We start from the raw sequence: 12500 nt of genomic DNA, 5'->3' as shown, positions 1-12500 counted from the left end.
AATGTGTGTGTGTGTATTAATGTGTGTGTGTTTGTATTAATGTGTGTGTGTCTGACCTGTAGCACCTCAGCAGGCAGGAACTCCTCCTCGTTCTCTGCATTCTCATTGAAGCTCACCTGCTCCTCGAAGGTGTGTGTGTGTGAGCGACGGGGGGGTGTGTGTGAGCGACGGGGGGGTGTGTGTGAGTGTGGAGGTCCGGGAGGGGAGTGGGGAGGGGCCGGTTCGTAGTCCATGAGGAAGAGAGGGTCTCTGGGCCCGGCGTTCAAACTAGAGTCCCCAGCTTCACAACCTCCACAGGCCTCGCCCCATACCGGCAGGCTCAGAGGGAGGGAGAGAGAGGGGGAGGGAGGGGAGAGGGGGAGGGAGGACAGGGAGAGAGAGGGGGAGGAGGGGGAGGTATCCATAGGGTCAGGAGGGTTGTAGAGGGGTACAGACCCACTAGAGTAGGCTGAGCTGAGAGAGGGGGAGGGGAGGGAGAGAGAGGGGGAGGGAATACTACTGGACGAACTCAGACCTGGGGGAGAGAGGGGGACAGAAAGAGAGAGTAAGCAAACAGGAGACAGAGACGACAGACAGACAGACAGACAGACAGACAGACAGGCAGACAGACAGGCAGGCAGACAGACAGACAGGCAGGCAGGCATGCAGGCAGGCAGGCAGGCAGGCAGGCAGGCAGGCAGGCAGGCAGGCAGGCAGGCAGGCAGGCAGGCAAACAGGAGACAGACAGGCAGACAGACAGACAGACAGACAGACAGACAGGCAGCCAGGCAGGCAAACAGGAGACAGACAGACAGACAGACAGACAGACAGACAGACAGACAGACAGACAGACAGACAGACAGACAAACAAACAGACAGTAGGAAAAACAACAGGGACAGACAGACAGACAGAGAGACAGACAGGCAGACAGACATGCCCAGACAGACAGACTGACAACAGAGACAGACAGACAGACAGACAGACAGACAGACAGACAGACAGACAGACAGGCAGACAGACATGCCCAGACAGACAGACTGACAACAGAGACAGACAGACAGACAGACAGACAGACAGACAGACAGACAGACAGACAGACAGACAGTAGAGACCGACAGACAGACAGACAGACAGACAGACAGAATAAAAAGTGACAGAGTAAAAAGTATTCAAATACACATAGACCAAAGACTGTGTGTGGTATACAGTGCCTTGCGAAAGTATTCGGCCCCCTTGAACTTTGCGACCTTTTGCCACATTTCAGGCTTCAAACATAAAGATATATTTTTTATAATAATAATAATTTTGCACGCCCAATTTATCAGTTTTTGTTAAAAAAGTTTGAAATATCCAATAAATGTCGTTCCACTTCATGATTGTGTCCCACTTGTTGTTGATTCTTCACAAAAAAATACAGTTTTATATCTTTATGTTTGAAGCCTGAAATGTGGCAAAAGGTCGCAAAGTTCAAGGGGGCCGAATACTTTCGCAAGGCACTGTATGTACACTACCGTTCAACAGTTTGGCATCACTTAGTCCTTGTTTTCCATGAAAACATACATGCAATGAGTTTCAAAATGAATAGGAAATATAGTCAAGATGTTGACAAGGTTACAAATAATGATTTTTAATTGAAATAATAATTGTGTCCTTCAAACTTTGTTTTCGTCAAAGAATCCTCCATTTTTAGCAATTACAGCCTTGCAGACCTTTGGCATTCTAGTTGTCAATTTGTTGAGGTAATCTGAAGAGATTTCCCCCCATGCTTCCTGAAGCACCTCCTGATGGGCACTTCTTATGTATCATACGGCCAAGCTGCTCCCACAACAGCTCAATAGGGTTGGGATCCGGTGACTGTGCTGGCCACTCTATTATAGACAGAATACCAGCTGACTGCTGGCTCCCTACATAGTTACCATACGGCCAAGCTGCTCCCACAACAGTTTAATAGGTTGTAGGAGGAAATTGGCTCATAATTAAGCAGTGTCCACAGGGTATGGCATGGTGTTGCAAAATGAGTGATATCCGTCCTTCTTCAAGATCCCTTTGACCCGGTACAAATCTCCCACTTTACCAGCTCAAAGCCCCCCAGACCATCACATCGCCTCCACCAGGCTTCACAGACGGTTCACTCCTCCAGCATCTTTTCATTTTTCTGCATTTCACGAATGTTCATCTTTGTCATCCAAACACCTCAATCTTCTCACACCTCTGTCCATAACACTTTTTCCAACCTTCCTCTGTCCAGTGTCTGTGTTCTTTGCCCATCTTAATCTTTTCTTTTTATTGGCCAGTCTGAGATATGGCTTTTTCTTTGCAAATCTGCCAAGAAGGCCAGCATCCCAGAGTCGCCTCTTCACTGTTGACGTTGAGACTGGTGTTTTGAGGGTACTATTTAATGACACTGACAGTTCTGTGAAGGGAGTAGTACACAGCGTTGTACGAGATCTTCAGTTTCTTGGCAATTACTCACATGGAATAGCCTTCATATCTCAGAACAAGAATAGACTGACGGGTTTCAGAAGAAAGTTAATTGTTTCTGGCCATTTTGAGCCTGTAATCGAACCCACAAATGCTGATGCTCCAGATACTCAACTAGTCTAAAGAAGGTCAGTTTTATTGCTTCTTTAATCAGGACAATTTTCAGCTGTGCTAACATAATTGCAAAAGGGTTTTCTAATGATCAATTAGCCTTTTAAAATGATTAACTTGGATTAGCGAACACAACGTGACATTGGAACACAGGAGTGATGGTTGCTGATAATGGGCCTCTGTACGCCTATGTAGATATTCCATTAAAAATCAGCCGTTCCAGCCACAATAGTCAATTAAAACATTAACAATGTCTACACTGTATTTCTGATCAATTTGATGTTATTTTAATGGACAAAAAATGTGCTTTTCTTTCAAAAACAAGGACATTTCTAAGTGACCCCAAACTTTTGAACGGTAGTGTAGGTGTGTGTGGCCCACCTGTGTCAGGACTGGTGGACAGTGGAGAGGGGGGGAGTTGTGGAGTGGGGGTGGTCCTCTGCTCCCCCTGAGCCCCCTCCTCGGCCCTCTCTGTGGGTGTGTGCGTGTCGGGGCGGTGTGTGTGTAGGTCCTCCAGCGCGCGGGCGAGGCATGTGTGTCCGCGAGAGCGTGCAACTGCGAGGGGGAGGCGGCCTAGTGAGTCGGGAATTCCGAGCGCCTGGCTGTTCCAACCATATAGAACCTCGGCTGCTGCCTGGTGTCCCAGAGCACACGCCCACATCTACAGGAGACAGGATTACACTGTAAAAACCTACTTCAATGATTACAATCAGATAGAAACAGAGCAGAAATTACAATAGTAGCATTAGCCTGCTAAAAAAACTGAAATGAAAGCAAGACAGTACGTTTTATCTGGGTTTGATGACAAAATAAAGTCTTAGAGAGTATCAGATACTGGAATAAAGACTACAGACTTAGAGAGTATCAGATACTGGAATAAAGACTACAGTCTTAGAGAGTATCAGATACTGGAATAAAGACTACAGTCTTAGAGAGTATCAGATACTGGAATAAAGACTACAGTCTTAGAGAGTATCAGATACTGGAATAAAGACTACAGTCTTAGAGAGTATCAGATACTGGAATAAAGACTACAGTCTTAGAGAGTATCAGATACTGGAATAAAGACTACAGTCTTAGAGAGTATCAGATACTGGAATAAAGACTACAGTCTTAGAGAGTATCAGATACTGGAATAAAGACTACAGTCTTAGAGAGTATCAGATACTGGAATAAAGACTACAGTCTTAGAGAGTATCAGATACTGGAATAAAGACTACAGTCTTAGAGAGTTTCAGATACTGGAATAAAGACTACAGTCTTAGAGAGTATCAGATACTGGAATAAAGACTACAGTCTTAGAGAGTATCAGATACTGGAATAAAGACTACAGTCTTAGAGAGTATCAGATACTGGAATAAAGACTACAGTCTTAGAGAGTATCAGATACTGGAATAAAGACTACAGTCTTAGAGAGTATCAGATACTGGAATAAAGACTACAGTCTTAGAGAGTATCAGATACTGGAATAAAGACTACAGTCTTAGAGAGTATCAGATACTGGAATAAAGACTACAGTCTTAGAGAGTATCAGATACTGGAATAAAGACTACAGTCTTAGAGAGTATCAGATACTGGAATAAAGACTACAGTCTTAGAGAGTATCAGATACTGGAATAAAGACTACAGTCTTAGAGAGTATCAGATACTGGAATAAAGACTACAGTCTTAGAGAGTATCAGATACTGGAATAAAGACTACAGTCTTAGAGAGTATCAGATACTGGAATAAAGACTACAGTCTTAGAGAGTATCAGATACTGGAATAAAGACTACAGTCTTAGAGAGTATCAGATACTGGAATAAAGACTACAGTCTTAGAGAGTATCAGATACTGGAATAAAGACTACAGTCTTAGAGAGTATCAGATACTGGAATAAAGACTACAGTCTTAGAGAGTATCAGATACTGGAATAAAGACTACAGTCTTAGAGAGTATCAGATACCGGAATAAAGACTACAGACTTAGAGAGTATCAGATACTGGAATAAAGACTACAGTCTTAGAGAGTATCAGATACTGGAATAAAGACTACAGTCTTAGAGAGCGGTGAAGACCAAATGTTTGATGTAAAAGTGAGTGTCACCAGAGGAGTGCATGAGAAATGATCGACGGTGAGAGGATCAACTTCCTGCTCTACGTCCAGACTGTCACTGTTGACACTCCTGAGGAAAAACAAACACAATGTTAAAACTGCAGTTCAGCTAAAAGAGGTTGAATAGTTTACACTCCTGTTTAGCCCCTCCCCCTCCTGTTTAGCCCCCCCAACACCTCATGTTTAGCCCCTCCCCCCGTTTAGCCCCTCCCCACCTCCTATTTAGCCCAACCCCCCTCCTGTTTAGCCCTCCCTCTCCTGTTTAGCCCTCCCCCTCTCCTGTTTAGCCCCCCCTCCTGTTTAGCCCCTCCCTCTCCTATTTAGCCCTCCACCTCCTGTTTAGGCCCTCCCTCCTCCTGTTTAGCCCCTCCCCAACTCCTGTTTAGCCATCCCTCTCCTGTTTAGCCCCCACCTGTTTAGCCCCTCCCTCTCGTGATTAGCCCCTCCCTCTCCTGTATAGCCCCTTCCCTTCTCCCGTTTAGCCCATCCCTCTCCGGTTTAGCCCCTCCCTGTCCTGTTTAGCCCCTCCCTCTCATGTATAATTGCTTTAATACATTTTGATCTGTGACCAGATGTTTTAAGTCGACATTCTGCCTGTCTCACGGAACCAGGATGCTAAAACTGGATGAGATGCATAATTCACATCTTAATATCCAATATGTTATTTTTGTACATCAGGAGATTCTCTCAACACAAACAAGTGTGTGTATCTCCAGGGAATGAGTGTATACTGTATACATATGTGTGTTGGTGAGGTGTGTGTGTATGTGTGTAAGTAAAAATATACACTGCTCAAAAAAATAAAGGGAACACTAAAATAACACATCCTAGATCTGAATGAATGAAATATTCTTATTAAATACTTTTTTCTTTACATAGTTGAATGTGCTGACAACAAAATCACACAAAAATGATCAATGGAAATCAAATTCATCAACCCATGGAGGTCTGGATTTGGAGTCACACTCACAATTAAAGTGGAAAACCACACTACAGGCTGATCCAACTTTGATGTAATGTCCTTAAAACAAGTCAAAATGAGGCTCAGTAGTGTGTGTGGCCTCCACGTGCCTGTATGACCTCCCTACAACGCCTGGGCATGCTCCTGATGAGGTGGCGGACAGTCTGTGGTGCAACGTGGCGTTGGTGGATGGAGCGAGACATGATGTCCCAGATGTGCTCAATTGGATTCAGGTCTGGGGAACGGACGGGCCAGTCCATAGCATCAATCCCTTCCTCTTGCAGGAACTGCTGACACACTCCAGCCACATGAGGTGGAGGAACCCAGGGCCAACCGCACCAGCATATACCTAATGGCAGTCAGGCTACCTCTGGCGAGCACATGGAGGGCTGTGCGGCCCCCCAAAGAAATGCCACCCCACACCATGACTGACCCACCGCCAAACCGGTCATGCTGGAGGATGTTGCAGGCAGCAGAACGTTCTCCACAGCATCTCCAGACTCTGTCACGTCTGTCACATGTGCTCAGTGTGAACCTGCTTTCATCTGTGAAGAGCAGAGGGCACCAGTGGCGAATTTGCCAATCTTGGTGTTCTCTGGCAAATGCCAAACGTCCTGCACAGTGTTGGGCTGAAAGCACAACCCCCACCTGTGGACGTCGGGCCCTCATACCACCCTCCTGGAGTCTGTTTCTGACCGTTTGAGCAGACACATGCACATTTGTGGCCTGCTGGAGGTCATTTTGCAGGGCTCTGGCAGTGCTCCTCCTGCTCCTCCTTGCACAAAGGCGGAGGTAGCGGTCCTGCTGCTGGGTTGTTGCCCTCCTACGGCCTCCTCCACGTCTACTGATGTACCGGCCTGTCTCCTGGTAGCGCCTCCATGCTCTGGACACTACGCTGACAGACACAGCAAACCTTCTTGCCACAGCTTGCATTGATGTGCCATCCTGGATGAGCTGCACTACCTGAGCCACTTGTGTGGGTTGTAGACTCCGTCTCATGCTACCACTAGAGTGAAAGCACCGCCAGCATTCAAAAGTGATCAAAACATCAGCCAGGAAGCATAGGAACTGAGAAGTGGTCTGTGGTCCCCACCTGCAGAACCACTCCTTTATTGGGGGTGTCTTGCTAATTGCCTATAATTCCCACCTGTTGTCTATTCCATTTGCACAACAGCATGTGAAATGTATTGTCAATCAGTGTTGCTTCCTAAGTGGACAGTTTGATTTCACAGAAGTGTGATTGACTTGGAGTTACATTGTGTTGTTTAAGTGTTCCCTTTATTTTTTTGAGCAGTGTACATTATATACTACTACTACCACTACTACCTATAGAACAGCCTGGAGATGATAATAATATATATATTATATACTACTACTACCACTACTACCTATAGAACAGCCTGGAGATGATAATATATACATTATATACTACTACTATCACTACTACCTATAGAACAGCCTGGAGATGATAATATATACATTATATACTACTACTACCACTACTACCTATAGAACAGCCTGGAGATGATAATATATACATTATATACTACTACTACTACCTATAGAACAGCCTGGAGATGATAATAATATATATATTATATACTACTACTACCACTACTACCTATAGAACAGCCTGGAGATGATAATATATACATTATATACTACTACTACTACTACCTATAGAACAGCCTGGAGGGAACACTAAAATAACACATCCTAGATCTGTGTAAGTAAAAATATATAAATATAAGTGTGCGCATGCATATACCAGTCCCTCCTGCAGCACAGCACCCCCACAACATCATGCATATACCAGTCCCTCCTGCAGCACCCCCACAACATCATGCATATACCAGTCCCTCCTGCAGCACAGCACCCCCACAACATCATGCATATACAGTTGAAGTCGGAAGTTTTCATACACCTCAGCCAGATTCATTTCAACTCAGTTTCTCACAAATCCTGACATTTAATCCAGTAAAAATATAGAAATATACAATTTCTGACATTTAATCTTAGTAAAAATTCCCTTTCTTAGGTCAGTTAAGATCACCACTTTATTTTATGAATGTGAAATGCCAGAATAATAGTAGAGAGAACGATTTATTTCAGCTTTTATTTCTTTCATCACATTCCCAGTGGGTCAGAAGTTTACATAAACTCAATTAGTATTTGGTAGCATTGCCATTAAATTGTTTAACTTGGGTCTAACGTTTCGGGTAGCCTTCCACAAGCTTCCCACAATAAGTTGGGTGAATTTTGGCCCATTCCTCCTGACAGAGCTGCTGTAACTGAGTCAGGCTTGTAGGCCTCCTTGCTCGCTCATGCTTTTTCAGTTCTGCACACAAACTTTCTAGAGGATTGAGGTCAGGGCTTTGTGATGGCCACTCCAATACCTTGACTTTGTTGTCCTTAAGCCATTTTGAGCCATAACTTTGGAAGTATGTTGGGGTCATTGTCCATTTCGAAGACCCATTTGCAACCAAGCTTTAACTTCCTGACTGATGTCTTGAGATGTTGCTTCAATATATCCACATAATGTTCCGTCCTCATGATGCCATTTATTTTGTGAAGTGCACCAGTCCCTCCTGCAGCAAAGCACCCCTACAACATGATGCTACCACCCCCGTGCTTCACGGTTGGGATGGTGTTCTTCAGCTTGCAAGGCTGTGCTTTGCTTCAGCTTCTCCTCCAAATATAACGATGGTCATTATGGCCAAACAGTTCTATTTTGTTTCATCAGACCAGAGGACATTTCTCCAAAAAGTACGATCTCTATCCACATGTGCAGTTGCAAACCGTAGTCTGGCTTTTTTATGGTGGTTTTGGAGCAGTGGCTTCTTCCTTGCTAAATGGACTTTCAGGTTATGTCGATATAGGACTACTTTCCTCCAGCATCTTCACAAGGTCCTTTCCTGTTGTTCTGGGATTGATTTGCACTTTTTGCACCAAAGTACGTTCATATCTGGGAGACAGAACGCTTCTCCTTCCTGAGCGGTATGACGGCTGCGTGGTCCCATGGTGTTTATACTTGTGTACTATTGTTTGTACAGATGAACGTGGTACCTTCAGGCGTTTGGAAATTGCTCCCAAGGATGAACCAGACTTGTGGAGGTCTACAATTGTTTTCTGAGGTCTTGGCTGATTTCTTATGATTTTCCCATGATGTCAAGCAAAAAGCCACTGAGTTTGAAGGTAGGCCTTGAAATACATCCACAGGTACACCTCCAATTGACTCAAATTATGTCAATTAGCCTATCAGAAGCTTCTAAAGCCATGACATAATTTTCTGGAATTTTCCACGCTGTTTAAAGGCACAGTCAACTTAGTGTATGTAAACTTCTGACCCACTGGAATTGTGATACAGTGAATTCTAAGTGAAATAATCTGTCTGTAAACAATTGTTGATAAAATTACTTGTGTCATGCACAAAGTAGATGTCCTAACCGACTTGTCAAAACTATAGTTTCTTAACAAGAAATTTGTGGAGAGGTTGAAAAACAAGTTTTAATGACCCCAACCTAAGTGTTTGTAAACTTCCGACTTCAACTGTATGTGAGTATCAGGTGTGGGTGTATACCTCCAGTGGATGAGTGTGTTGATGAGGTGTGTGTATCCCTGTGCAGCGGCCAGGTGGAGCAGTGTCATCCCTCTGTGGCGTATGGAGTGAGCGAGGCGCTCTTCTCCTCCTCCTCTCCACCTCCCTCCCTCCATCATCCTCTCACATACTCCAACTATCCTCCTCTCAAACCATGGGCCTGACTGGAGAGAGAGAGAGAGAGAGAGAGAGAGAGAGAGAGAGAGAGAGAGAGAGAGAGAGAGAGAGAGAGAGAGAGAGAGAGAGAGAGAGAGAGAGAGAGAGAGAGAGAGAGAGGAGAGAGAGGAGAGAGAGAGCGAGACAGGAGGGAAGGAGAGGGAGAGAAAAAAAAACATTTTTTGCAAATGAACACGGCTCTACACCCTCTCCCCCACCCTCCCCCTCCCTCTCCTCCTCCCCCAACCTCCCCCTCTCTCTCCCCACCCTCCCTCGCTCTTCTCCACCCTCCCACCCTTCCTCCACCCCCCCAACCTCTCCCCACCCTCCCTCCCTCACCCTCAGCCACTCCCACAACCTCCATCTCCCTCACCCACCCTCCCTCCCTCTCCCCCACCCCCAACCTCCTCCCTCCCTCCCTCCCGCACCCTCCCTCCCTCCCTCACCCACCCTCCCTCTCCGCCTCCCTCCCTCCCTCTCCCTCACCCGCCCTCCCTCCCTCTCACTCACTCACTCACCCACCCACCCTCCCTCCCTCCCTCCCTCCCTCCCTCCCTCCCTCCCTCCCTCCCTCACCCATCCACCCACCCTCCTTCCCTCCCTCCCTCTCCCACCCACCCACCCACCCACCCACCCACCCTCCCTCCCTCTCCCTCACCCACCCTCCCTCCCTCTCCCCCACCGTCCCTCCCTCCCTCTCCCTCACCCACCCTCCCTCCCTCTCCCCCTCCCTCCCTCCCTCCCTCTCCCGTTCTCTGCTGTCTTTCTTTCTCACGTTCTCTCCTTTCATTTGCTGGACGAGTAGAGAGTTTTCCATTGAGGGCCACATGATAGTAACCCCTCCCCCGACACACAGTCTTGAATAACTAACCTTGAGGGAACACACAATTCAGTCCCATTTAAAATCCTATTTACCCTAACCTTAACCCAAGCTCCTAGCTCCTAACCCTAAAACTAACCCTAGTTCCTAACCCTAAAACTAACCCTAGTTCCTAACCCTACAACTAAAACTAATCCTAGCTCCTAACCCTAAAACTAACCCTAATTCCTAACCCTAGATCCTATCCCTAAAACTAACCCAAGCTCCTAACCCTAAAACTAAACCCTAACTCTAAAACTAACCCTAGCTCCTAACCCTAAAACTAACCCAAGCTCCTAACCATAAAACTAATCCCTAACCCTAAAACTAACCCTAGCTCCTATCCCTAAAACTAACCCTAGTTCCTAACCCTAAAACTAACCCTAATTCCTAACCCTAAAACTAACCCTAGTTCCTAACCCTAGCTCCTAACCCTAAAACTAACCCTAGTTCCTAACCCTAGCTCCTAACCCTAAAACTAAGCCTAGCTCCTAACCCTAAAACTAACCCTAGCTCCTAACCCAAAAACTAACCCTAGTTCCTAACCCTAGTTCCTAACCCTAAAACTAACCCTAGTTCCTAACCCTACAACTAAAACTAACCCTAGTTCCTAACCCTAAAACTAACCCTAAAACTAAGCCTAGCTCCTAACCCTAAAACTAACCCTAGTTCCTAACCCTAGTTCCTAACCCTAGTTCCTAACCCTAAAACTAACCCTAATTCCTAACCTTAAAACTAACCCTAGCTCCTAACCCTAGCTCCTAACCCTAAAACTAACCCTAAAACTAAAACTAACCCTAGTTCCTAACCCTAAAACTAACCCTAAAACTAAACCTAAAACTAACCCTAGCTCCTAACCCTAAAACTAACTCTAGTTCCTAACCCTAAAACTAACCCTAATTCCTAACCCTTAAACTAACCCTAGCTAATAACCCTAGCTCCTAACCCTAAAACTAACCCTAGCTCCTAACCCTAAAACAAACCCAAGCTCCTAACCCTAAAACTAACCCTAGTTCCTAACCATAAAACTAACTCTAGTTCCTAACCCTAAAACTAACCCTAGTTCCTAACCCTAAAACTAACCCTAATTCCTAACCCTAAAACTAACCCTAGCTCCTAACCCTAAAACTAACCCTAGTTCCTAACTCTAATTCCTAACCCTAAAACTAACCCTAATTCCTAACCCTAAAACTAACCCTAGCTCCTAACCCTAAAACTAACCCTAGTTCCTAACCCTAAAACTAACCCTAGCTCCTAACCCTAAAACTAACCCTAGCTCCTAACCCTAAAACTAACCCTAATTTCTAAACCTAAAACTAACCTTAGCTCCTATCCCTAAAACTAACCCTAGTTCCTAACCCTAAAACTAACCCTAGCTCCTAACCCTAAAACTAACCCTAGTTCCTAACTCTAGTTCCTAACCCTAAAACTAACCCTAGTTCCTAACCCTAAAACTAACCCTAGTTCCTAACCCTAGTTCCTAACACTAAAACTAACCCTAGCTCCTAACCCTAGTTCATAACCCTAAAACTAACCCTAGTTCCTAACCCTAGTTCCTAACCCTAAAACTAACCCTAATTCCTAACCCTAAAACTAACCCTAGCTCCTAACCCTAAAACTAACCCTAGTTCCTAACCCTAAAACTAACCCTAGTTCCTAACCCTAAAACTAACTCTAGTTCCTAACCCTAAAACTAAGCCTAGTTCCTAACCCTAAAACTAACCCTAGCTCCTAAACCTAAAACTAAGTCTAGTTCCTAACCCTAAAACTAATCTTAACTACTAACCCTAAAACTAACCCTAGTTCCTAACCCTAGTTCCTAACTCTAAAACTAACTCTAGTTCCCAACCCTAAAACTAATCCTAGTTCCTAACTCTAAAACTAACGCTAGTTCCTAACCCTAAAACTAACCCTAGTTCCTAACCCTAAAACTAACCCTAATTCCTAACCCTAAAACTAACCCTAGCTCCTAAGCCTAAAGCTAACCCTAGTTCCTAACCCAAAAACTAACCTTAGCTTCTATCCCTAAAACTAACCCTAGTTCCTAACCCTAAAACTAACCCTAAAACTAAACCTAAAACTAACCCTAGCTCCTAACCCTAAAACTAACTCTAGTTCCTAACCCTAAAACTAACCCTAATTCCTAACCCTAAAACTAACCCTAGCTAATAACCCTAGCTCCTAACCCTAAAACTAACCCTAGCTCCTAACCCTAAAACAAACCCAAGATCCTAACCCTAAAACTAACCCTAGTTCCTAA

General features: G+C 45.0%; 1 protein-coding gene across 3 annotated transcripts in view; it reads right to left on the bottom strand.

The window, feature by feature from the left end:
* Positions 1-12500, bottom strand: part of camta2 (calmodulin binding transcription activator 2) — a 131079-nt gene that overhangs the window by 33476 nt on the left and 85103 nt on the right. For all 3 annotated transcript variants that reach the window (XM_090214963.1, XM_090214961.1, XM_090214962.1), the window contains exons 13-16: positions 9208-9389; positions 4658-4736; positions 2954-3233; positions 57-514 (exon numbers count right to left, since the gene is read on the bottom strand). In XM_090214963.1, coding sequence (XP_090071089.1) covers positions 57-514; positions 2954-3233; positions 4658-4736; positions 9208-9389 — 999 coding nt within the window. The remainder of the gene's footprint in view (positions 1-56; positions 515-2953; positions 3234-4657; positions 4737-9207; positions 9390-12500) is intronic.

This window comes from Oncorhynchus mykiss, chromosome 21 (assembly GCF_057628025.1).
Source record: "Oncorhynchus mykiss isolate SJ-2025 chromosome 21, ASM5762802v1, whole genome shotgun sequence".
In the NCBI taxonomy this organism is placed as follows: Eukaryota; Metazoa; Chordata; class Actinopteri; order Salmoniformes; family Salmonidae; genus Oncorhynchus; species Oncorhynchus mykiss.
Note: the sequence above shows the minus strand (reverse complement) of the source record. Positions and strands in the feature narration are given on the sequence as shown.